The sequence below is a fragment of the Sus scrofa genome, chromosome 14, assembly GCF_000003025.6.
Source record: "Sus scrofa isolate TJ Tabasco breed Duroc chromosome 14, Sscrofa11.1, whole genome shotgun sequence".
In the NCBI taxonomy this organism is placed as follows: Eukaryota; Metazoa; Chordata; class Mammalia; order Artiodactyla; family Suidae; genus Sus; species Sus scrofa.
The window spans coordinates 48258051-48281265 of NC_010456.5; the positions used below are offsets into that span (position 1 = coordinate 48258051).

General features: G+C 46.0%; 1 protein-coding gene across 1 annotated transcript in view; it reads left to right on the plus strand.

Annotated features, from left to right (window-relative positions):
• SFI1 (SFI1 centrin binding protein) overlaps positions 1-23215 on the plus strand; it is a 92972-nt gene that overhangs the window by 47512 nt on the left and 22245 nt on the right. Inside the window, 7 exon segments of the mRNA XM_005670867.3 lie at positions 7752-7908; positions 9602-9763; positions 12003-12073; positions 13026-13118; positions 15449-15546; positions 16921-16987; positions 20920-21050. Coding sequence (XP_005670924.2) covers positions 7752-7908; positions 9602-9763; positions 12003-12073; positions 13026-13118; positions 15449-15546; positions 16921-16987; positions 20920-21050 — 779 coding nt within the window.

Genomic DNA, 23215 nt, shown 5'->3' on the forward strand with positions numbered 1-23215 from the left:
ATTGACATGACCAAAAGCTATATGTTTTGAAACTCGCAGATTTCAAGTAAGGTGAAGATTATAAATAAGATCCTCGTGTTGGGAGTTCCCTGGTGGTCTAATGGTTAGGATTCAACAGTTTCACTGCTGCAGCCTGGTTCAGTCCCTGGTCTGGGAACTGGGATTCCACCTCAAGCCACTGTATGCAATGGCAAAAAAAATAATAATAATAATCCTTGTATCTGATAAGTACCATATAATTTACTAAGAACTTAAATTTTTGGGTTTTTTTTTTTTTTTTGTCTTATAGAGCCATACTCATGGCATATGGGAGTTCCCAGGCTAGGGGTAGAATCAGAGCTGTAGCTGCTGGCCTGCATCACAGCCACAGCCACACAGGATCTGAGACATGACTGTGACCTACACCACAGCAACGCCAGATCCTTAACCCATTGAGCAAGACCATGAATCGAACCGAGTCCACATGAATATTGGTCAGTTTCATTACTACTGAGACACAGTGGGAACTACAAGAACTTAAATTTTAAGTCATTTCTCTTAATCCAGGCAAGGCAGATATCATGAGATATGAGAAATTTTTTAAAGTTAAATTTATAGGAGTTACCTTCATGGATCAGTAGAAACGAATCTGACTAGCATCCATGAAAACACAGCTTTGACCCCTGCCTTGCTCACTGGGTTAAGGATCTGGCGTTGCCGTGAGCTGTGGTATAGGTTGCAGATGCAGCTCGGATCTTGCATTGCTGTGGCTGTGGTATAAGCTGGCAGGTACAGCTCCAACTCAACCCCTAGCCTGGGAACCTCCATGTGCCGCAGGTGCGGCCCTAAAAAGACAAAAATAAATAAATAAATAAATTTATGGGAGTTCCCGTTGTGGCTCAGTGGGTAAAGAGCCCAACATAGTGTGAGGATGCTGTTTTGATCCCTGGCCTCACTCAGTGGGTTAACTATCCAGCATTGCCACAAACTATGGTATAGGCCCACAGCTGCAGCTAATTAACCCCTAGCCCAGGGAACTTGCATATGCCACAGGTTTGGGCCTGAAAAAGAAAAAACAGTTAAATGTAAATACTGAAAACAAATATTACATATGAAACATTTATTACAAATACTAGCAGATATCCAAGTTCTCAGCATGCAGACTTAAAAGTGCTACTAGCATTTTCCATCCTTGCCCTAGAATGTAATGTAATTTAATGTAATTCACTGATCAAGCCCTCCCCTTCCTTCCACCACTTCTCCTCCTTAAAGATAAACCCAGCCCTGATACCGAAGGCATCCTTCTCTTGTATTCATTTTCACTTTAAAAATGTGTGCAGATACATACACGTAAAGAATCAATGTTCTGGCTTTGTGTCTGTTGGGAAATTTAGGGTGTCATGCTGATCTCGGAGAGACAGCAGTGAGTGATGGCTTGGAGAGAGAGCTTAATTTTCTGCTCAGGAATTGAACCTGGGCAGCCTGGATGAAAACCAGGAGTCCTAGCTACTAGATAAGCTAGAGGCTAAAAGTAGAATTGCCCTGATTTTTGCCCTCTGTTGAAAGCAAGCATGTTTCAAGGAGGCAAAGATTATAAAAACAGGTATTAGAGTCCCAGTACAACATGTGGGAGAGCACACAGAGTAGTAGTTTATTTAAGTCAGAAGCAAAGAAGTAAGACACACCCTAAAGAGGAGTGCAGGTTCGGGCTTACCACTCAAATGAGGTGGGTGTCAGGGGAGTGATTTAAATCACTTATATAGGACAGTTTTTCAAGGTTTCTGTTTACCTTTAGCCAATTACCTTGTTTTAATTCTCACACCTGCCTGGACATGGGACCCTCCCCAACATGCATGCCCCATCTTTTGACAAAGATGGATTCCAAAGCAAAGGGTGCCGCAAAGGTATCAGGACTTATGGCCTGGTGCCCCCTCCCTTTCCGACCCCAGGAATCTTACTCGCATGTGTAATTGGGGAGCTCTCCTTGACCCCAGGAGTGATTGAATGGTCATCTTTCTTAGGTGGAAAATGAAACAAGGCCTAAAAGGACACAGGGCTCATCCATAACAAGCCCACGTCATGGATGAGTTCCCAAAGACAAAGGTAGCCCCAAGGCCACAGACTACATGGCTCAGCAAAATGACCCCTGTCTCTATTAAAAAAAAAACCAAGCACTTCCTTGTGGTGGGGGAACCCAAGTCTCACCTGCACAGAGCTACCGACTACTCTGTTGGTCAACAAACTCCACTTGCAATCTCCTTGCTCCATTCTCTTCCTCCTTCTTCCCCACCATTCTTACAATCTTATCTCTCTACTCCAGCTGAGCTCACTTCCTTCTACTAACTTTTCCTTGAAGTGTCAGAGAATCTAGACCCAGTTTACTTGGCCTAACAAGTCCCAGCTATTCGTAGCCCAGGTCTCTCTCTACCTCCTACCTCAACACTGCATATTTACTTTAGAGCTTCTTCTTTTTTCTTTTTTAAATACAACAATGTATTTTTGAGGTTTATCCATGTTGATACATAGAGATCTATTAACTGTATAATGTGTATTAGTAAGGATTAGTTTATCTGCTTCCTGCTACTGAACTGTTCTTGCTACTTTTGTGCAGTTAGAAACAATGTTGCAGAAAGCATTTTTTGTTTGTTTGTTTTTTAGGGGCACACTCACAGCATATGAAAGTTCCCCGGGCAAGGGATCAAATCAAAGCTGTAGCTGCTGGCCACAGTAGCCACAGCAACTCGGGAGCCGAGCTGCACCTGTGACCTGCACCACAGCTCAGGGCAATGCTGGATCCCCAGCCCACTGAGCAAGGCCAGGGATCGAACCCACATCCTCATGGATACTAGTTGGATTCATTTCCACTGTGCCATAATGGGAATTTCCAGAAAGCATTCTTAAACACCCATCCTTGTGCAAAAATTTAAGGGTTTCTCTGGTCTGGTTTCTGTAAGTAAAGCTGTTGGATCTTTGGGTATTTATCTCATCCTTAACAGCATAGCCCATTTGCTCTCCAGTGCTGTACCAAATTACATGTTAAGATTTCAGTTCGTATTTCTTTTGGCCTCATCAGCGCTTTGCATTGCCAGACTTGGTCATTTTTCACCAGTTTGAAAGGTGTAAAGTGGTAATTGTTGCTGAGGTCATTCGTTGTTCACTGATTCCTAGTGAAGCCCAGCCTCTTTTCAGATGCTTGTTTGCCTGTGGGGTTTCTGTTTTTTGAGCTTGTTTATTGCATCCCTCACTCTTTTTTCTATTGGGTTATTAGGCTTTTTCTTACTGCTCTGTGGACATTGCTGTAGATTCTGCTTACTAACTTTTTGATTGTTAGTGTATGTTGCAGGTACTTTCAGCCTACAGGTTTTTTTGTTTGTTTTTTTGCTTTGTTTATGGTACCTTTAAAAAATATAGCATGCTGTTAATTTCAGTGTAGCCTAATCTTTTATTTTATGGTTTGGTCTTTAATCCATCTTGGGTTTAGTTTTATAAATTGTGTGAAACAGGGTCTTAGTTTGTCCTTTTCCTTATGATTAATTAATTACTGCAGCCCTGTTTACTGATTAGTCAAACCTCTATCTTTTTTCTATCGAGTGTTAGTATACCTCTGTTACAGAGCAAGATCCCATTTGTTCATGGGTCCATTCTGGGCTCTCTGTTTCATTAGTCTGCTTGTCTGTCTCTGAGCCAAAACCATACTGTTTTAATTATGATTTGATGAAGGAGGTAAGAAATAGCAAAGGTTCTCTAGTCAGGCTGCCCAAGTGGAAGTTCTGCACCATCACCTACTAGCTTTGTGCCTCTGAATAAGTTATGTAATCTCCCTGTATCTTAGATGTCTTATCTGTAAGATAAGTGGTACCTACCTCATAGGATTGTTGATGATTGAGCAATGACACATATAATATGCTTAGAGCAGTGCTTGGAGTACGGAAATACTCAGTAGACGTTTATTACTGCTCTTGATCTTACTATATAGCTCTTAAGTCTTCATTATGGAAAGACATCTTTTTCTTCTTTTTTTTGTCTTGGCTATTCTTCTTTACTCCTTCTTATTAATTTTAGGATCAACTTGTCGAGTTCTATAACAAAGCCTACTAGAGTTTTTATTATAATATATTTCTAACACTTTTTACACTAGATTGGAGAAAACTGTCATGTTTATGATACTGAGTCATCCCATCCATGGACTTGATGTAGCTCGTGATATACTGATGAATGTGAAAGGGAGGGCAGGAAGGAGTAGGCCCTGAAGTAACAGGCAGTTGTAGCCTGTAAAGGCTTTGGCTCTTGTTCCAGGGGAGGGGGAAGATCCTGGCTTTGAGTGGAGGGTGATGTGGTCAGTCACACCTTCCTCCTGACAGGATTCCTCTGGTTCATTGTGTGCTGCCTTTTGCCGAAGAAAGGGATGGAGAGATAGGAGTGTGTGTGTTCTTATATTTTCAAGAAGAAACAGTAGAAAAATAAACCAGGAGTTCCTGTTGTAGCTCAGTGTGTCAAGAACCCAACATAGTCTCCATGAGGATGTGGGTTTGATCCCCGGCCTCGCTCAGTGGGTTAAGAATCCAGCATTGCTATGAGCTGTGGTGTGGGCCACAAATGCAGCTTAAATCCAGCGTTGACATGGCTGTGGTGTAGGCCAGCAGCTGTAGCTCTGATTTGACCCCTAGCCTGGGAACTTCCATATGCCACCAGTGTGGCCCTAAATAGAAAAAGGAAAGAAAAACCAAAAACTAATGAAAATTGGTTACCTATAGGGGGAAGGGAAGGGACAGTGTGGATACAAAGTACTTCTGTGAATTTAGTTTGTTACATAGTTTTAAATTTGGAACTATATAAATATCTTATATAATTGAAAAACTTATATTTTAAAAATTCCTATAATTTTAAAGTACCCCATAACAAACTTACATCAAGTTCGTAGCAGTGACCACACAGAGAAAGCAATTACTTCACATAACTTTATATTTTTTTTTTTTTTTGTCTTTTTAGGGCTGTACCCGCAGCATATGGAGGTTCCCCGGCTAGGGGTAGAATCAGAGCTGTAGCCACCGGCCTATACCACAGCCACAGCAGCGCCAGATACTTAACCCACTGAGCGAGGCCAGGGATCAAACCCACAACCTCGTGGTTCCTAGTTGGATTTGTTTCTGCTGCGCCACGACGGGAATTCCAGTGCAAGAGTTTTAGAATTAGAAAATCACTGTTTTGCCACCCCAGAAGAAATGGACCAGGGCAGCAATTTCCCATTGGAAAGACTATGGGGAAATAAATGTAAGGGAGGGATCAGACTGATGCTATCTGAAGCCACTGAATAGGCTTGATGTCACTACCACTATGGCAGCCAAGCCAAGCACTATGTGAGGTAACAGGAGGTGCACTTGAAATGTGTTCTTGCCTCAAATTTGAACATGACTCCAACCAAGCCTAACATGAATCCATCAGTTCATTGGAAATATGGGGATCAGAGGGAGGTGTTAAAGATGCCTGGAGCTGCGCCTGCCAGGTGAAAACATGGGAACACAACAGGAACAGAGGGGAGGGCCAGGTGTCCTGGGGGCAAGATAAGGCAGGCGTGATGGGCTGCGTCAGATGCTTCTGGCAGGCCTGGGAAGGTGAGGACTGAGATCTGACCTTTGGATTGAGCAACGTGGAAGTCCTAGATGCCCTCGATAAGAGCTCGTTCAGTGAGTGCAGTGGGGAGAGGGTTTAAGAAAACCTGCTTGGGAGAAGAAAAATTAGGAAGCAGCTCTTTGGAGGAGTTTGGAAAGAAAAGGAAAGCACTTGAATGTTAGCTGGGTGTCAAAGTGTGGTCTAGAGTTGTTGGTTTGAGGATCGCTGATTTTATTCTCTTTAGGAAGTATTTGTGTGACAATGATCTTTTACCCCCAACTTTTTTTTTTTTTTTTTTTTTTTTGCTTTTTAGGGCTGCACCCCCAGCATATGGAGGTTCCCAGGCTAGGGGTCAAATTGGAGCTACAGCTGCTGGCCTACACCACAGCCATAGCAACACAGGATCCAAGCCGAGTCTTCCACCTACACCACAGCTCACGGCAACGCCAGATCCTTAACCCATTGAGCGAGGCCAGGAATGGAACCCACAGTCTCATCATTCCTAATCGGATTTGTTTCCGCTGCACCACGATGGGAACTCCCCCCCCCAACCCCACCTTTTTAATTTTGGCAAGTACCAAATCATGGAAAATGTGGATACTGGGTTCTTTTCACTAGTTTAACTCATTGTTAACAGCTTGCTACATTTGCTTTCTCTCAAGTATATCAGTGTATTTCTTATATTTTCTGAGTTGCTTTAAAGTTGCAAACACTGGAGTTCTCTTTTGGTATAGTGGGCTAAGGCTCTGGCATTGTCACTGCAGTGGCTCCGATTCAATCCCTGGCCTGGAAACTTCTGCATGACAAGGGCACGGCCAAAAAATAAAGTTGCAGACATAAAATTTACCCTCAATACTTTAGCTCATATCTCCTAAAAATAAGGATGTTCTCCTATGTAGCTATAATATCACTGTCATATCTAAGAAATTTATATTGATATAGTAATGCCTGAAATACAGTTCATATTTCAGCTGTGTATTGTTGCTCTTTTAGTCACAGGTCTATGGTCCAGTCAGACGTCACCCATTGCTTTTGGTTGCCACACCCCAAAGGGATTTGGGGGGGGGATAAGAGAAATAGGGTTGTGATGATTGTTGTACAACTATAAATGTAATAAAATTCATTGAGTAAAACAAACAACAACAACAAAAAAAACAGTATTAGACCCAAACTCAAAAAGGAAAAAAGTGAGCAAGAGAAATAATAGCACATTTGAATACTGATTTTTAAAAAATCTACCAGAGAGTGAGAACTGATGATGCACAAAGGAGTGGGGGGACTTGCCAGAGTGATAGACTTGAGGTGGTGAGAGAAGATGGGCTGTATCCATAGCAAGGGTGACCTTTGATGGGGGCATGGACCGTTTATCCAGAGCAGTAGGAGAGAAGGCAGAGCCTGTGGGCAGGTGGATAAATATGGATCTGGGGAAAATTGTCTTTAGATGCTCTTATTTTCTTGGTGCAATAGGAAGAGAGAGGAAGGAAAGAGGTATTATAGGTGTAAGAAAAGAAGGTGTGAAGTCATCTGTGACAGCCATGCGTATTACTGGGCGTGTACAAAGACTTTCTCAAGGGTGCGTATTTGTGGATTGTCTTAAGGGAATCCTTTTGCAGACCCTCAATTTCCGTAGGTGCACTTCCTGGCAATTTGCATGCCTGAGAAAGGGCCTCTTGACAATATGCTTCCTCCCACTTTGGAAGAAAAAGCAAACCCTCACCTGTCCCAAATCTGAATTAATGATTAGCACCCCTTGGGTTGTCCCTGCATCTTGTCTACTCATTGATTTTATTTGTTATTCCTCTTTTTTCTTCTTTTTTTTGGGGGTGGGGTGGGGATGGGGAAGCTGTGCTTCCAACATGCAGAAGTTCCCGGGCCAGAGATCAAACCTGACCCACAGCAGTGACAACACTGCATCCTTAACTGCTAGGCCACCAGAGACCTCCTTCTTAATCCAGGAAAGAAATTATTTCTGGAAACAGAATGCCTTTCTTCAAGACCCTTTCACCCCAATCCTCATCACTTAACGGTGCCACCTGGGGCTCACCACTTCCTTGTTTCTAATTGTAGCTTTTCCAGTGTGCCTCCATTTCTCTCCTCCCTCACCTGTACTTCCCCTCTGCTTTCCTGCTGCTCTTAATCATTGTCTTTGCTGTGCTTTCCAGGCATGGTCACGGTGGCGGGAACAGCTCCTTCATGTCTGGAGGGAGAGACAGAAGGTGGTCTCTGCAGTTCAACACCACCAGTGCCGGCAGAAGTGGAGATTCCTGAAGGCCTGGCTTGAGTACCTGCATGTGCGCAGAGTGAAGAGACAGCGGAACAGTGAGTGGGAAGTCCTGGGCTCTGGGGACAGAGGGTCAGTCACAATTCCCATTCTCCTGCCGCCAGTGGTGCTAATTTAATGTGATTACTGTGATTAATGTGATACACATAAAATTTTGTACCTTGCTTTTTTCCCCACACAACTGATTGATACTTTCCTGTGTCTTTAAGTGTTCTTCATACTTTTTTTTTTTTTTTTTTTGCCTTTTTGCCTTTTCTAGGGCTGCTCCAGTGGCAAATGGAGGTTTCCAGGCCAGGGGTCCAGTCGGAGCTGTAGCTGCCAGCCTACACCAGAGCTACAGCAACACAGGATCTGAGCCGCGTCTGTAACCTATACCAGAGCTCACAGCAACGCCGGATCCTTAACCCACTGATCAAGGCCAGGGATCGAACCCTCAACCTCATGGTTCCTAGTTGGATTCATTAACCACTGAGCCACGACGGGAACTCCCATTTTTTTCTTTAATAACTGTATTTTATAGGGTGGCTTACTTTAATCTATTTAGCCATTCTTCTAATAATAGATATCTGGATTGTTTCTGTTTGTCCCCAGTTATGCAGATGCATGTGATTTATGATGTCAAGTTTTCTGAACACTGTTCTAATGGTTTAGTTTCCCCTCAAGAGTTCATAAGTAATGGTTCAATAGGTCATGGTCATTGGTACTTTTTGTACTTTGGTGTTTCTTGAGCCTACGCAGAAGTGGGCTGAGCACTGCACTGGCCATGGGGTTAGGCTCACCGATGTCCCCAAGGCCTCCCTGCAGGGTCTCCTGGGCTGCCTAGCAGTCTCGTGGGAGAGTGGATGTGTCTGTTCAAGAATAGTATAAGGGCCCAACTGTCTGGTTGCCCCAGCCTGGAAGGTGAAGCAAGAAGCTGTTTCATGATGAGCTATAGACTGACATGCCTCTGATTGTAGCATCTAATTCCAGGGTCAGTTCCCTTCCACTTCCTAGACTTAAGCTCATCAGGCCATCAGCTAATTAGTCTGGAAAGGAGATGGAGCTGGCAGCCCGTAACAGCCTGGCTAAAAGCTCAAACAGGCTTTTGCCAGCATGTTAACCTAGTTGTTGGTCCCTCATGTCCCATCCGGGAAACATTGGTGAAGAGGCAGAAGTACAATGGAGTCTTCTTTAAAAACAGTAGTCTGGAGTTTCCGTCGTGGCACAGTGGTTAACAAATCCAACTAGGAACCATGAGGTGGTGGGTTCGATCCCTGGCATTGCTCAGTGGGTTAAGGATTCAGCGTTGCCATGAGCTGTGGTGTAGGTCACAGAAGCGGCTCAGATCCTGCGTTGCTGTGTCTCTGGCATAGGCTGATGGCTACAGCTCCACTTTGACCCCCAGCCTGGGAATCTCCATATGCCACAGGTGTGGCCTTAGACAGACAGACAGACAGACAGACACACACACACGGAAAAAAAAAACAACAGCAGTCCCCATTCCTGTTCATCAGTACTTGACTCAGAGCCTCAGCCCTTTGATAGAACCCTTTTCTCTTTCCTAGGAGAGAAGAGATATAGCTAAGGGATTCCTAATAACCCTCCTGTGTTTAAAAATCTGTTCTTCTAACATTCTTGTGTCCTCAAATCCCTGCTGCCTGCCAGTAGTGGGTTTCAGCCTGTACGAAAGATGCTTCCATCTTGTTGCCCAGCCCAGAGTGGGCAGCACTTAAGCCATTTTCTCTGTTGCAGCGATGGCTGAGCGATTTCACTACGTCACTGTGCTCCAGGCGCACTTCTGTGATTGGCAGTGGGCCTGGGAGCGGAGGCAGAGCTTGTACGCCCACCAGGCTCGGGTGAAGGGGCTGGCCAGGAGGATGGCGCTGCGCAGGGCCTTTACGCACTGGAAACACTGTATCCTTTTCACCAGCCAGCCCTGTCCATCACCTCAGCCAGAGCAGCAAGAACCCAGCAGCCTGTACGACAAGGGGCAGGAGATACATGGGGAAGAGTTAGCCAATAGCTTAAGACAGCCCTGATTTTTGTTGACTCCTTTTTAAAGCTTTCTGTTTCATTGGGAATATTCATGCAGAAAAGTGCACGTAACATACATTTATAAAGAATAGTAGTAAAATGAACACAACTCAGAAAATAGCACATTGCTCACACTGCGGTCTGCTCCTCCCTGACAGCAGTCCCTTTCCTCCCCCTCAGGGTCATTCCCTCCATCCTGATTTTGTTATCATTTATTGCTTTTTTCTACCCATTAGATGGTGGAAATGGCCATGGCCATTTCTGCTTTGGGAATGTGTTTCATTTTATTTCTGTTTTAGAAATGGCCCTCCCATGAGTATCCTAGCTTCTGTTCCACTGAGCTGTTACTGTGTGCAGACACTATGCATTATCTCTTTAACCCTCAGAGCAACCCTTTGGAGTGGGTATCACCATCTCTGTATGACAGGTGAGAAAACAGATCCGGAGGCTAAGTGATTTTCAGCCTCATTGGCTGAGCCAGGATTTTTTATCCCAGGCCTTTGACTCCCGTGCATCTTCCTAATCCCTGCCCCACCACAGTATGTGCCCAGGTGCAGGATTTGAATAACCTTGGCTGTTCACCCACATGTTTATTTGTTCATCAAACCTAAAAAAAAATTTTTTTTTAATGTTTTATCTTTTTAAGGGCCGCACCTGCAGCATATGGAAGTTCCCAGGCCAGGGGTCCTGTGGAGCTGCAGCTGCCAGCCTAGGCCACAGCCACTGCAATGCTGCAGCCGAACCACATCTGTGACCTCGGCCACAGCTCATGACAGTGCCAGATCCTTATCCCACTGAGCGGGCCCCAGGATTGAACCTACATCCTCATGGATACTATGTTGGGTTCTTAACCCACTGAGCCACAATGGGAGCTCATGTTCATTGAATTCTTGCTCTTTTTAAAACTCCTCCCTGAGTCCTGGAATATAGGAAAACTTAGATACTAAGAGTTGCTCCTGGTCTAGTGGGGAAAGTAGATGTGAAAATCAGTCTTTGTAATGTGGTGCGGTAAGTGTGATCATAAAGGTTTATAGCACGTTCTGCCGAAGCTATTGTGGAGATGTAACCAGGGAGGTGATGCTTAAGCTGAATTTAAACTTTAGGGAGGACGCACTTTCCCGGTAGGGAAGTCAGGAGGGGCATTTACACCAGCGTAGGTGAGGGAGCGCATCCAGGGGTGGCGCTGGGAGTCTGCAGTGAGTTATGAGGCATGGAGGGCAGCAGAGAAGGGCGGGTAGGTTCAGGATGGGGACTGGCTCTTAGGGCCCTTGGGTGCGGTGGTCAGGAATCCCTTAGTCCCACTGGCACTGCGGAGCCTCTGCAGGTTTTTTCAGAAGAGAAGTGATGCAGCAGAGCTGTACCTAGAAAGGAGACAGCATAGTGATGGGAGCAAAGCTGGCACAGAGGGACCACGTGGGGTGGGACAGAGTAGGGGTGACCCAGGAGGGGAGCAGATGGACTTGGAAGCCAAAAAAGGAGGAAAAGCAACTCCAAGGGTTTGTTAACTCAAACATCTGACTGGATTGTGATGCCAAAACAGAGAAAGCAGAAGGAGGAGCAGGTTCTGCTTAGATTTTGAAATGTTTACTCAGATTGATGGCAATTCATCCCACCCATTTTTGCCTCTCTCTCTCTCTCTTTTTTTTTTTTTTTTTTTTTTGTCTTTTTGCTATTTCTTTGGGCTGCTCCTGCAGCATATGGAGGTTCCCAGGCTAGGGGTCGAATTGGAGCTGTAGCCCCCGGCCTACGCCAGAGCCACAGCAACACAGGATCCGAGCCGCATCTGCAACCTACACCTCAGCTCACGGCAACGCCAGATCGTTAACCCACTGAGCAAGGGCAGGGACCGAACCCGCAACCTCATGGTTCCTGGTCGGATTCGTTAACCACTGCACCACGACGGGAACTCCCATTTTTGCCTCTCTTGAAATGGGCCTCAGAGGGTAGAAAGGCAGGCCAGCTGTTTGATGAATAACATGGTTCCCCTTCAGCTGTACTTCCCTGGGTCATCAGGAGGTGATGGGAGCGGACACCAGCCTGCCTGGCATGCCCCTTACTTCCTGCAGCCGGGACCCTTTGGGTGGGTCACTTGTTGAGACGAGAGGCCTTAACTCAGCAGATGTGCTACTGTGTGCAGAAGCTGTCATCTGGAGGAAGGGGGCTGAGGAGCACCGCAGGCGCTGCTTGCTGGTAAGAGCTCCTGGGGGCCCAGCCCACATCGTGCTCTTCAACTGCATCTGGTTATGTGGTTAGCTTCCTCCATGAAGCCCTCCTTAATTGTCGGGTCTCTGTTCTCATTTTGGATCAGAGATGGTACTGGTGTGAGGTTCAAGGGGTTTGGGGCGGCAGAGAATCCTTAGAGATAATCTAGTCTCGGGATTTTCTGCATGGCAGACCCCCTTGTTAATGGTGGAAGCCTAGTCTTTGAGTCCACCAACAAGGAGGAGCTGTGGGTGAAGCCAGGTCTGGGGAGTCATCCCTGCTCTCCCCACCCTCACCACACCAGGTGGCCATCAGGCACATTCAGGAATCTTCGGGGGCCCACAGAGTACGATATGCAAGCCCCTTATTGTTCCTGTCTCAGAAAACAAGCCCAAGCTGTGGGGGAACAGGCTTTGCTTAGGCACACGGGAGGCATTTCTGATGTGCTGGAACCAGCATGTCCCACCCGTACTTATCCTCCCCCCACCCCACCAAAGAGTCCTCTCTTCTGTTCTGCTCTTGCAAAACTGCATCTATAGTTGTGTAATGTACATGTTGATCTCACATGGTTAAAAAATCCGTAGGCTAAAAGTCTGTCTTTTTTCTGAGAGGCAGAGTTGATGTTCTGACCTTCAACATCAAAGGTTTAGTGTTCCCGTCTGGGTCACAGACCTCTCATGGTCAGAGGTGAGGTATGTTTGTTCCCGTGCAGTATCTGTGGACACCAGGAGTGGTCCCACAGCTGTTTATTAAGTGCCTACTGTGTGGGCCGACTCCTATCAGGCTCCCAGTTGACTGTCCAAGCAGAGAAAGGCTCCCAAGAACATGGAGCAGCTGTGAGCAGCCACGGCTAAGCCTCTTGCCAGCTTCTCGGGCACTGTCCTTGTTTTCACAAATACCGCTGATTGGTAACTGGTTGTGTCTGTTCTTCTTTTCACAGCATTTTTGCTTTAGAGCCTTGAAAGACAACGTGACCCGTGCCCACCTCCAGCGAATGAGGAGGAATCTCGCTCACCAGCAGCATCATGTCATGGTGAGGGTCTTCTTCTGTACTACGGCACCTCTCCTGATGGCCATTCCTTTTCTTATCTATTTGCGTATTTATTTTTGCTTTTTATGGCCACAGTTCAGCATATGGAAATTCCCAGGCTAGGGGTTGAGTGGGAACTGGCAGCCACAGCCACAGCAACACCAGAACTGAGCCGCATCTGCAACCTATGCCACAGCTCACAGCAATGCCGGACCCTGAAACTGCTAAGCAAGGCCAGGGATTGAACCCACATCCTCATGGATAGTGGTCAGGTTTTTAACCCCCTAAGCCACAATGGGAACACCCTCTCTTTCTTTTTTAACAAGCGTGCTTTGACACTTGTTCAGACCTTTAGACTCCTCTTAGTCTCCGTTTTCTTTAGTAATCCATGTCAGAGGATAGAGAAACTTTTGTTTTTCTCTTGTTTAATCCCAGTTTTTTATCAGTTTGCTAAGAAAACTGATAGTTGAACCAGAGCTCAGGGACCGTGCATTCCATCCTTGACCTCGGGAGTATACTTTTTAAGTCTTGTGTTCCAGGAGGGCTTGGCTGTGTTTGCACTGGGAGTGTGATGTCTTCAGTGGTTAATTTACCTGAGGACAGCAAACATCCTATCTCTACTTATAGATCGTGCTTCTGGGTGTAGGAGAATGAGGTTCTAATTGTGAAAACATACAGAAAAATGTACAAAATAGTATAGTAAATGTCTACCTACCTTACCATCTAAATCAACAGTTGTTAATGTTTGCTTCTTTTTTTTTCAAAGTAAATTACATTATGACACTGTACACCTAAACTTTGCAGTATACGTTACCCAAAAGGAAGACCGTCTCCCTCTATCACCACAGTATCTTTATCATCTAAAAAAATGAACAGTAATTCTCTAATATTATCCAATATCCAGCCCATATGCAAATTTCCACAGTTGCCCCCCAACATGTCTTGATAGCTGTTTCTTTTTTCAAACCAGGACCCAGTTAAGAATTATTACTCACCACATTTGGTTTTGTCTCTTAAGACTCTTAATAACAGTTCCCTTCCCCCTCCCACTTCTTTTGTTTAACATACTTATTTTTTAATTGTGGTAAAATACTCATAACAAAACTTATCATCTTAACCATTTTTATGTATACAGTTAATGGCATTTCACATTACTGTGCAGCTATCACTGCCATCTAGCTCAAGAAGATTTTTTCAGAGTTCCCGTCGTGGCTCAGTGGTTAACGAACCTGACTAGTAATCATGAGGTTTTGGGTTCGATCCCTGGCCTCGCTCATCGTTGCCATGAGCTGTGTTGTAGGTTGCAGACATGACTCTGATCCTGAGTTTTGCTGTGGCTGTGGCGTAGGCCAGCGGCTACAGCTCCGATTCAACCCCTAGCCTAGGAACCTCCATATGCCGTGAGTGCAGCCCTAAAAAAAAAAAAGCCAAAAAAAAAAAAAGAACTTTTTTTTCATCTTGCAAAACTGAAGCACTGTGCATTAAACAGTAACTCCTATTATCTTCCTCCTCCTTCAGCCCCCAGCAGCCACCATTCTCCTTTCTGTCTCTGTGAATTTTACTCTTCTAGGTACCTCAGATTTACAGTGTTTGCCCTTTTGTGACTGGCTTGTTTCACTTAGCATAATGTACACTTTTTTTTTTTTTTCCAGTCATGGCCACACCTGCAGCATATGGAAGTTCCTCTGCTAGGGGTTGAATCGGAGCTACAGCTACAGACCTATGGCATAGCCACAGCAACGCAGGATCCAAGCCACCTCTGTGACCTTTGTCACAACTTGCAGCAAAGCTGAATTCTTAACCCAATAAGTGAGGCCAAGGATCAAACCCAAGTCCTCATAGATCCTAGTTGGGTTCGTTACCACTGAGCCACAACAGGAACTCCTCTTTCCTTTTGATGTCATTTGATTTTCCTTTTTCCTTTGTAGCTCTTATAAACTAGAAATTAGATCTAAGGGTTTGATTAGATTGAAGTTAAACATTTTTTGGCAAGACTACTTCATAGGCAATAATGTATAAGAAGGTCAGTTTTAATTTCTAAAATGGCATTGTCTTCCATTAGGCTCAGATTAAGAATAGCTTCTTATCTCTGATTTCCATTGATGTGGAAGGTCCAGTTTTTTGCCTCTTATGTTGGCCCTGATTAGTTCCACATAGCTTAGCCGTAATTATTTTGCAAGCCTGCCATAGGTCGGGTGCTCCAAGTTGAGGTAATTCCTGCTTGGGGGGTGCTTACTGTCTTTGGAGTTAAGGATTTCCAAACTAATGGGTCAGGAGAGAGCGTTTTACCTTTTGCTTTCATCAGCTTCCATTTCCTTCTTGTTTTGCTTTAGCTACTGCGCAGGTTCTGGAACGTCTGGCAGTCTCGGATCGAGCAGAGGGAGGAAAGAGAGCACCTCCCCTCCCTGTGTGCTGCCTGGGACCACTACAGGTGGGGACTGCGGCCTCCTCAGGCTCTGCACGGGCCTGTGGTGACAGACCTGTTGGTCTCCAGAAGCCCTTACTCACCCTTCCATGCCATAATGCAGATTCAGAAAGGCCCTGCTATAAAGCAGTGGTCCCTGAGCCTGAGTTTTCCTTTTGGTTGTGAGATGGGAGGTAGAATGAGGATGTTTGTACTGGTGCTCGGCTACCACCACCTCGGTTTTCAGGCATCCGTGACATTCCATCTTGGAATTTATGTATCATTGGTGTTAGAGAGATGGCCCAGGCAGGTGGGTGTTTGTGGCTTGGTCTTGGAGGGTATAGAGAGTATCCTCAATTCTTTAATCATTCAGTTAGTATAGATAAATAAAAGCACCACAGGTCCCTGAGAAATATAGGAAAGAAGAAAGTGAAAAATAAAGGCTACCTGGACCCCTTCCTCCAACCCTTTAGTCCTTAACGTTTCCAAAAGAACCACCCACTGTTGCTTTCTTGCTACAAGAAATGTTCGCTGTTGGGAGTTCCCATTGTGGCACAGTGGTTAACGAATCCGACTAGGAACCATGAGGTTGTGGGTTCAATCCCTGGCCTTGCTCAGTGGGTTAAGGATCCGGCATTGCCGTGAACTGTGGTGTAGGTCGCAGATGCAGCTCGGATCTGGTGTTGCTGTGGCTCTGGTGTAGGCCAGCAGCTACAGCTCCGATTGGACCCCTAGCCTGGGAACCTCCACGTGCCACGGGTGCGGCCCTAGAAAAGGCAAAAAGACCAAAAAAAAAAAAAAAGAAAGAAAAGAAAAAAATGTTCGCTGTGTCCTCCCCTAATAGCATATTTAACTCAGTTTGTGTAGTTATAGGTTCAATTTTGGAGCACTTTTTAATGCATCAGTGAGAATCCCAATATTTAACTGACTCAGTTTGGAGTTGTCAGGGTACATCGTTATTCTAAATCCTGATTTATAAAGTTGGCTGTGGTTCTCATTCTCAGTATCACTGTGTGAAAGTCTGTCACAGACCCAGGTGGTCCTCAACAGGCCCCAGAGTTCGGCCATAAAACCAGAAATTTCAGGATATTTGGGGGATTGCATACATGCTACCTGAGTCCCAAAGACACCGTATTTGGTGGTCTATTTAGGTTTACAAGAAAGTTGTCACATGTGTTGGATCGAGGGGGCAAGCCACAGTCCAAAATCAAGGGTTGGCAGATTTCATGTTAGACATGAGGTTCTTATTTCCCTCTCTCCTAGAATGAAACCCGTGGGGGCACCATTAACACTCAGGATGTACCTACACCCATATTGACCTGCCTGAAAGTCAAAATGAAATTTTAAAAACCTGAAACCTGTAAGTGAGAGGCAGTTACCTTGTTGCATGTTTCATTTCAGAGTAACATTGCTGCGCCAGTGTTTCAAGTCATGGTTACAGTACACCCGGAAGCGGCGGTCCCAGCAGGTATGGGGTTCTTCAGAGGAGGGAGCTCTGCTGCCTTGCACTCTTGGATCCACCTGCTTTAGAAAGATGCTTGGGGAGTTCCCGTCGTGGTGCAGTGGTTAACAAATTCGACTAGGAACCATGAGGTTTCGGGTTCGGTCCCTGCCCTGCTCAGTGGGTTAAGGATCCGGCGTTGCCGTGAGCTGTGGTGTAGGTTGCAGACGCGGCTCGGATCCTGCGTTGCTGTGGCTCTGGTGTAGGCCGGTGGCTACAGCTCCGATTGGACCCCTGGCCTGGGAACCTCCATGTGCTACGGGAGTGGCCCAAGAAATAGCAAAAAGACAAAAAAAAAAGAAAGATGCTTGGAAAAGGCCTGTGCCAAGGGGTCTGGTGTTCTGATTTGGAAGAGAGGATGCTGTGAAAAGCTCAGATATGTCTCCCAGCCCCCTCCAGTGATGTCAGTCTCCATAACTCCTATTCCTTCATCTGTTTTGAAAATGCGGCTTCTCTCTGCAGGTGGTGAGCCTATCAGCCATTCCATTCACATCTTTGCCCAAATCATTGCTTATATCACTCAGCCAGCCTGTCACCCAGTGGGACCTTCGGGAGATGTTGGGGAAGGTGCAGAGCTTTAGTGCTGTGTCCCAGGGCTAAACAGTGTGAGACGTGGGTGCCCACAGTGGCAGGAGGAGGTGGGGTCAGGCTGGCAGATTAGTGAGGGCAGGTTGAGAAAGATGGATTCAACTCCATTTGAGAAACTTAGCCACTTTTGCCTCAGACCCCATGCTAAGCACTGAGGAGACAGCTGTGACGCAAGCAAATGAAATTCCTTCTCTCACAGGGCATGTAGTTTAGCTCCAGGGTGGCTCTGATGATGAGGGGTACTTGCCTAGAGTCCTGAGCCCAGGATGTCAGGCCCCGTTCAGGCTCAGGAATGAATGATGGCTGATGTTGTCTGCAAGGGCTGGCTGGCAGTGGCAGTGGTGCTGCATGGCCTCTGGCCATCCCTGTGGTGAAACAAACCCAGCTCCTGCCCCGTGTTTTGTGCTGCCCCTGCACCCCTCCTCTATCTGCCGCTTGCTGGAGTCTTAACACCTGGAACCTAAAGAGTTTGTTGGGTTCCTCATAGTTTGGGGAGGCATACAAACTCCTTGGGGGGGCTGGTCCTGTCTACTCCTCTCCCCGTTCCTGTTCCCATTCTGCCCCTTCAGTGCTGCATGCTAGCCAGGCCTTTCCTGGACATGCTCCTGTGCCCAGTGGCCCTTCAGCTCAGGTGTTACCCCTTCTGGCTGCCCTACCCTGCATGCAGCCCTCTCAGCCTGTCCATCTCATGTTGTTTGCTGGTCTCCACTCTGCCAGCTGTGGGCTCCTTGAGGGCACAGCCTCCCGCCTGTCTCCAGTCCTGAGCTGTTGGCAGAGGGTGGGTGCTGACTCAGGTTTGGACGAGTGAATGAGCAAACATGAGCTACTGGGAATTGCTTTGGAGTTTCCCTCAGGATCGCCTCAGGTCTTGGTGTTTAGACTGCACTCACCTGGGGATGCCTTTTTGTGTGTGTGTCACCTTTGCCTTCCACACCTAGAAAATGCTTAGAATTGGTGTCTACCTTTTGATTATGTGGCTGTTTGAAAAGGACATTGCCACTGGGTCTCTCAAGTTCATTTAACGCAAGCTCAACAGAATGTAAAGAAAGAGCTGTTTTGTGAGCGCCTGAGTTGAAAGGTTGTATTTATTCAAGGTGGAAGAGAAGCAAAGGGTATCTTTTTGGTCCTCCCTGTAAAAAGGGTGCTCCTTGACCCTGGGGCCCAGCACTGGTAGAAGGTCAGAGGTCAGAGTCCTTATCTCTCAGGCTGTAGCACAGTGGAGGGGCTAAAAAATAATAAGAGCCCTGTTTAGTTGCTGGTTTTTTTTTTAATCTTTAGCTAACAATCTGAATGTCTTTTGTTTAGATATCCAAGGAGCACATGCATTCTTTCTATTTCAGGAAAAGATAAAAATATGATTTATTGTGGGTTTCTTTCTTTTTAAAAAGCAGTATATAAAGAATGGCAAAAATGTTTGCCAATTGTTGAAGCTGGATAAGTTTGTGGGAATTGATTATGCTGCTACTTCTCCTCTTGTTTAGATTTGAAAATGCCCATAAGCAATATGTAGACATCATAGAAAATTTGAAAACTCTAGGAAGACATAAAAAAGAAAAACGTTAAAACACCCATAATTCTGCCTCTTAAGATGACATTTGATGAGTAAACCTGGTATATTTTTCCCCTCTGTGTGGGTAGGAATGTGTGCACCCATATACCTCACACACACACACACACTCACACACTACAGAGGCAAGCTGTTTAGTTTTCTATTGCTCCATAGAAAATCCTCCCAAGCTTGGTGACTTATTACAACAACCACCATTTGGAGTTCCCTGATCCTCTAACAGGTTAAGGATCTGGCATTGTGACTGCAGTGACTCAGGTTGCTGCTGTGGCGACAGGTTCTATCCCTGGCCTGGGAACTTCCACATGCTGTGCGTGTGGCCAAAAAAACCCCACAATTTTATTATGCTTAAGGATTCTATGGGTCAGACTGATACAGGACATAGCAAGGATGGCTGGTCTCTGCTTTGTGATTACTGGGGCCTCTGCTGGGAAGATTCTGATGGCAGAGGATTGGCATCTTCTAGAGGTTTCTTCATCACATGTCTGGTTCCTGGGCTGGCGTGGCTTAAAGACTGGGCTCCACTGTTGACCGGGTCCCCTTAGGACCTCTCCAGGAGGCATGGGCTTCCTTGCATTATGGCGGCCTCCATGTCGTCCGGCCACACGGGTTGCAGCCCTAGGCTCCAAAAGCGAGTGTTTCAGTAAACAAGACAGACTCATATGGCCCTTCATGATCCAGCCTGGGAGTCACTTAGAGTCGCTTTCACCATACTCTCACAGTCAGAGTAGTCACTGCCCACCCAGATTCAAGGGAAGCAGAAGCAACAAATATGCAGTCCTGTTTAAAAAACCACACATCTTTATTGCTTCCCCCGAAAGTTTTAGATCATGGAGGTATATATATTCTTTGATCAGTTATCTGTCTTTCTACTGATGTATCGGTGAAATAATAGTAGCCGTTTATAATTGCATAAAAAGTTAAAGACTCTGTATTACAAGTAAACATTAAAAACAAAATCAGAAGATATATTCCACGATAGGAAAAATATTGATAACACACATGATGAAGAATAAATTTGAGGTTCAATTGAAAGACATAAAAAAGAAAAGACCCAGGAGTTCCCGTCATGGCGCAGTGGTTAACGAATCCGACTAGGAACCATGAGGTTGAGGGCTCGGTCCCTGCCCTTGCTCAGTGGGTTAACGATCCGGCGTTGCTGTGAGCTGTGGTGTAGGTTGCAGATGCAGCTCGGATTCTGTGTTGCTGTGGCTCTGGCATAGGCCGGTGGCTACAGCTCCGATTCGACCCCTAGCCTGGGAACCTCCAAATGCCGTGGGAGCGGCCCAAGAAATAGCAAAAAGACAAAAAAAAAAAAAAAAAAGAAAAGACCCAAGCTAGGAGTTTAATCGGAGCCGCAGCTGCTGGCCTACACCACAGCCACAGCAACGTGGAATCCAAGCCACATCTGAGACCTACACCATAGCTTTGTGTGGCAATGCCAGATCCTTAACCCACTGAGCAAGGCCAGGAATTGAACCCACATCCTCATGGATATTAGGTTCATTACTGCTGAGCCACAAAGGGAACTCCTCCAACTCCAATTTTAACTAAAGTGAAAATTTTTTCACCTGTCATATTTCATTTTTCACTTATATTGGCAAACATTTAAAATAATGATTTTTATTTTTAAAAAAATTTTTGTGTAGGAAGCAACTCTCCTTCAAGGGTATGACCCTGATGAAAGGTCTTTTTTTTTTTTAATATAAAATACAAATAAAGGTCATTCATTATTTTGCTTTAGCTGTTGCAGGCCCGAGCTGACAGTCACTTCCAGCAGAGAGCCCTGCCTGCAGCCTTCCAGGCATGGAGGAGACTCTGGCAGTGGCGCCAGCAGGAGCAAGTCCTCAGTGCAAGAGCCATGTGCTTCCACAGGTAGGCTGGGTGGCTCTTCTCTGTGCTGGGCCAGCATCTCAGGTCTAATTTTTCTAATTCTGCTGCCCACGCAGCCATTTGCATTTGTTTCTCAGCCTGCAAGTCCCTTGGGCCCTGGTTCTTCCTGGATTTTCGGTAATGTGGGTTCATTGATCTCACCTAGCGGGAAAAGACAGCCAGCCTTTCCCCTGGGAAGCCGTTTGTCCATTTGTCTAGCAAGTGCTTTCAGCTGAACCCGGGCTTTGTGCCCCTTCCCCCAGGGTAAACCGCAGTCAGCTGCGTTACAGCCGCCCATTAGCTTTCTGGATCAGAGTGCGGTTGGACCTCGTATCGCCTTGGCAGGCTTTCATGAGTGTGATTTCCCCGAAGTGCCGGGTTCCTATTCTGCCAGACCTGGCTTTTTGAAGTCTTGTAATGATCATTGTCAACAAGGTCAGGATAGGTAGAGGGCAGAGCTCCATCCTTCTAGCTCCCACAGGAGCAAAGTTGCCCATAGCAGGTCCTTGCTACCTGTTGGTGGAACATCATGAAGAGATTATTAATGACTGACTCTCTGTCAGCCACTGCGGTGGGTGTGGTATGATGGCAGAAAGGAACTATTAGACACTCATTCACCTGTGACATCATCTTCACTAATAGTTCCCTTCTTGCAGCAGTCCTAAGAAAACAGGTTCAAAAGCATAAATGACTCACCCGTGTCACAGCCAGGGTTCACTTGGGCCTCCCTGATTCCAGAGTCCAGGTGCTTGCTCCTGGACTAAGAGGAAGCTCTTTTTGATGATTTGATATTAACTTTATGTCTTTGTGAGAAGTACTGATAGACAGGGAGCAACTGAAGAAAATAGACCCCTGTGTCCCCAGTGGTGTCAGCACAGGTTCTTCTAGAGCTCACAGCTGGTGGAAGCACCTAGGGGGCCAAGTGTGGATGACGGGAGGGGGTGGAATGAGGAGGGCCAGACCCAGGGCTGCTCTCTCCTAAGAGAAGATAATAGACAGGTGTCTCGGTAGGTGTCTGGAACTAGTAAAGTGACATAGTTTCGCAGATTTCCCTGAGGACAATGTATAGTAACGTAGGACAGAGAAACATGGAAGAGGGATGTGCTTTGGGAGAAGAAGTTGCAGTGATCCTGGCTTTGGAAGGCTCTGGATGCTTGTTTGAGAGGATCGGAACTCAGTTCCTTAGCACAGAGACCAGAAGATGTTTTTAGGGGGCAGCCAGGAGGAAAAGAGGCAGACGTGGGGCCAGCACTTACCTCTGCCCCTTCCCCTGCAGAGAGCGGCTCCCTTTCCTCCATTCCTATATCCAAGGCTAGTGTGAGACTCATTGAAAAACAGCTTCACTACTGAAAACACATATGTACACCTTCCTTCATTACAAATGAGGTCATGCTGTTTCTGTTGCTTTTTTGTGTTTTGGCATGTTGTGGGGACCAGAAATTGGGGATATCTTCAAAGTAGCCAAGAGGAGCTCCCGAAGGGGCTTTTGTCGGGGGGAAGGCTTGGGTGGTTTCAGAACAGGGAGTGGTAGCACCAGGGCATGAAGATGTGAAGACTAGCGAAGTCCTGGACTGTGGATATTTCCCTGCTCGTGTGTAGCTGGGTCTTTTTAGAAAACTTAGTTTTTCAGGTTCCCACCTTCCTGGTTCACAAGAAGGTAGAGTGATTGAGAACCTGGCTGAGAAGCAGATGGGCCCAGAGTTCAGATCCTTGCTCTGTACCTGCCAGCTCTGACCCAGGTCTCTCTGAGCCTCAGTTTCCTCAAGTGTAAAATGGAGATGACTTGACAATAGCATCTCCCAGGGTTGTCATGAAAACTAAGTGGGATAATCCATGTAAAGTACAGTCAGAGCACAAAAGCCCAGCACAAAATATTAACTGTCCCTGGACCCCTAGAATTGATTTGTGACTCTTAGAGTAAATTAATATCTATAGATTTAGTTTGGGGTTTAGTAAATCAGAGTTCTGAATAAATGCGTATGCTCTATCTTTCCTTAATTCTTAGGGACTTTTTAAAAAATAGGAATACAGGGAGTTCCCATGGTGGCTCAGCGGAAATGAATCTGCTAGCATCCGTGAGGACTCAGGTTCAATCCCTGGCCTCACTCAGTGGATTAAGGATATGACATTGCTGTGAGCTGTGGTGTAGGTCACAGATGTGGCTTGGA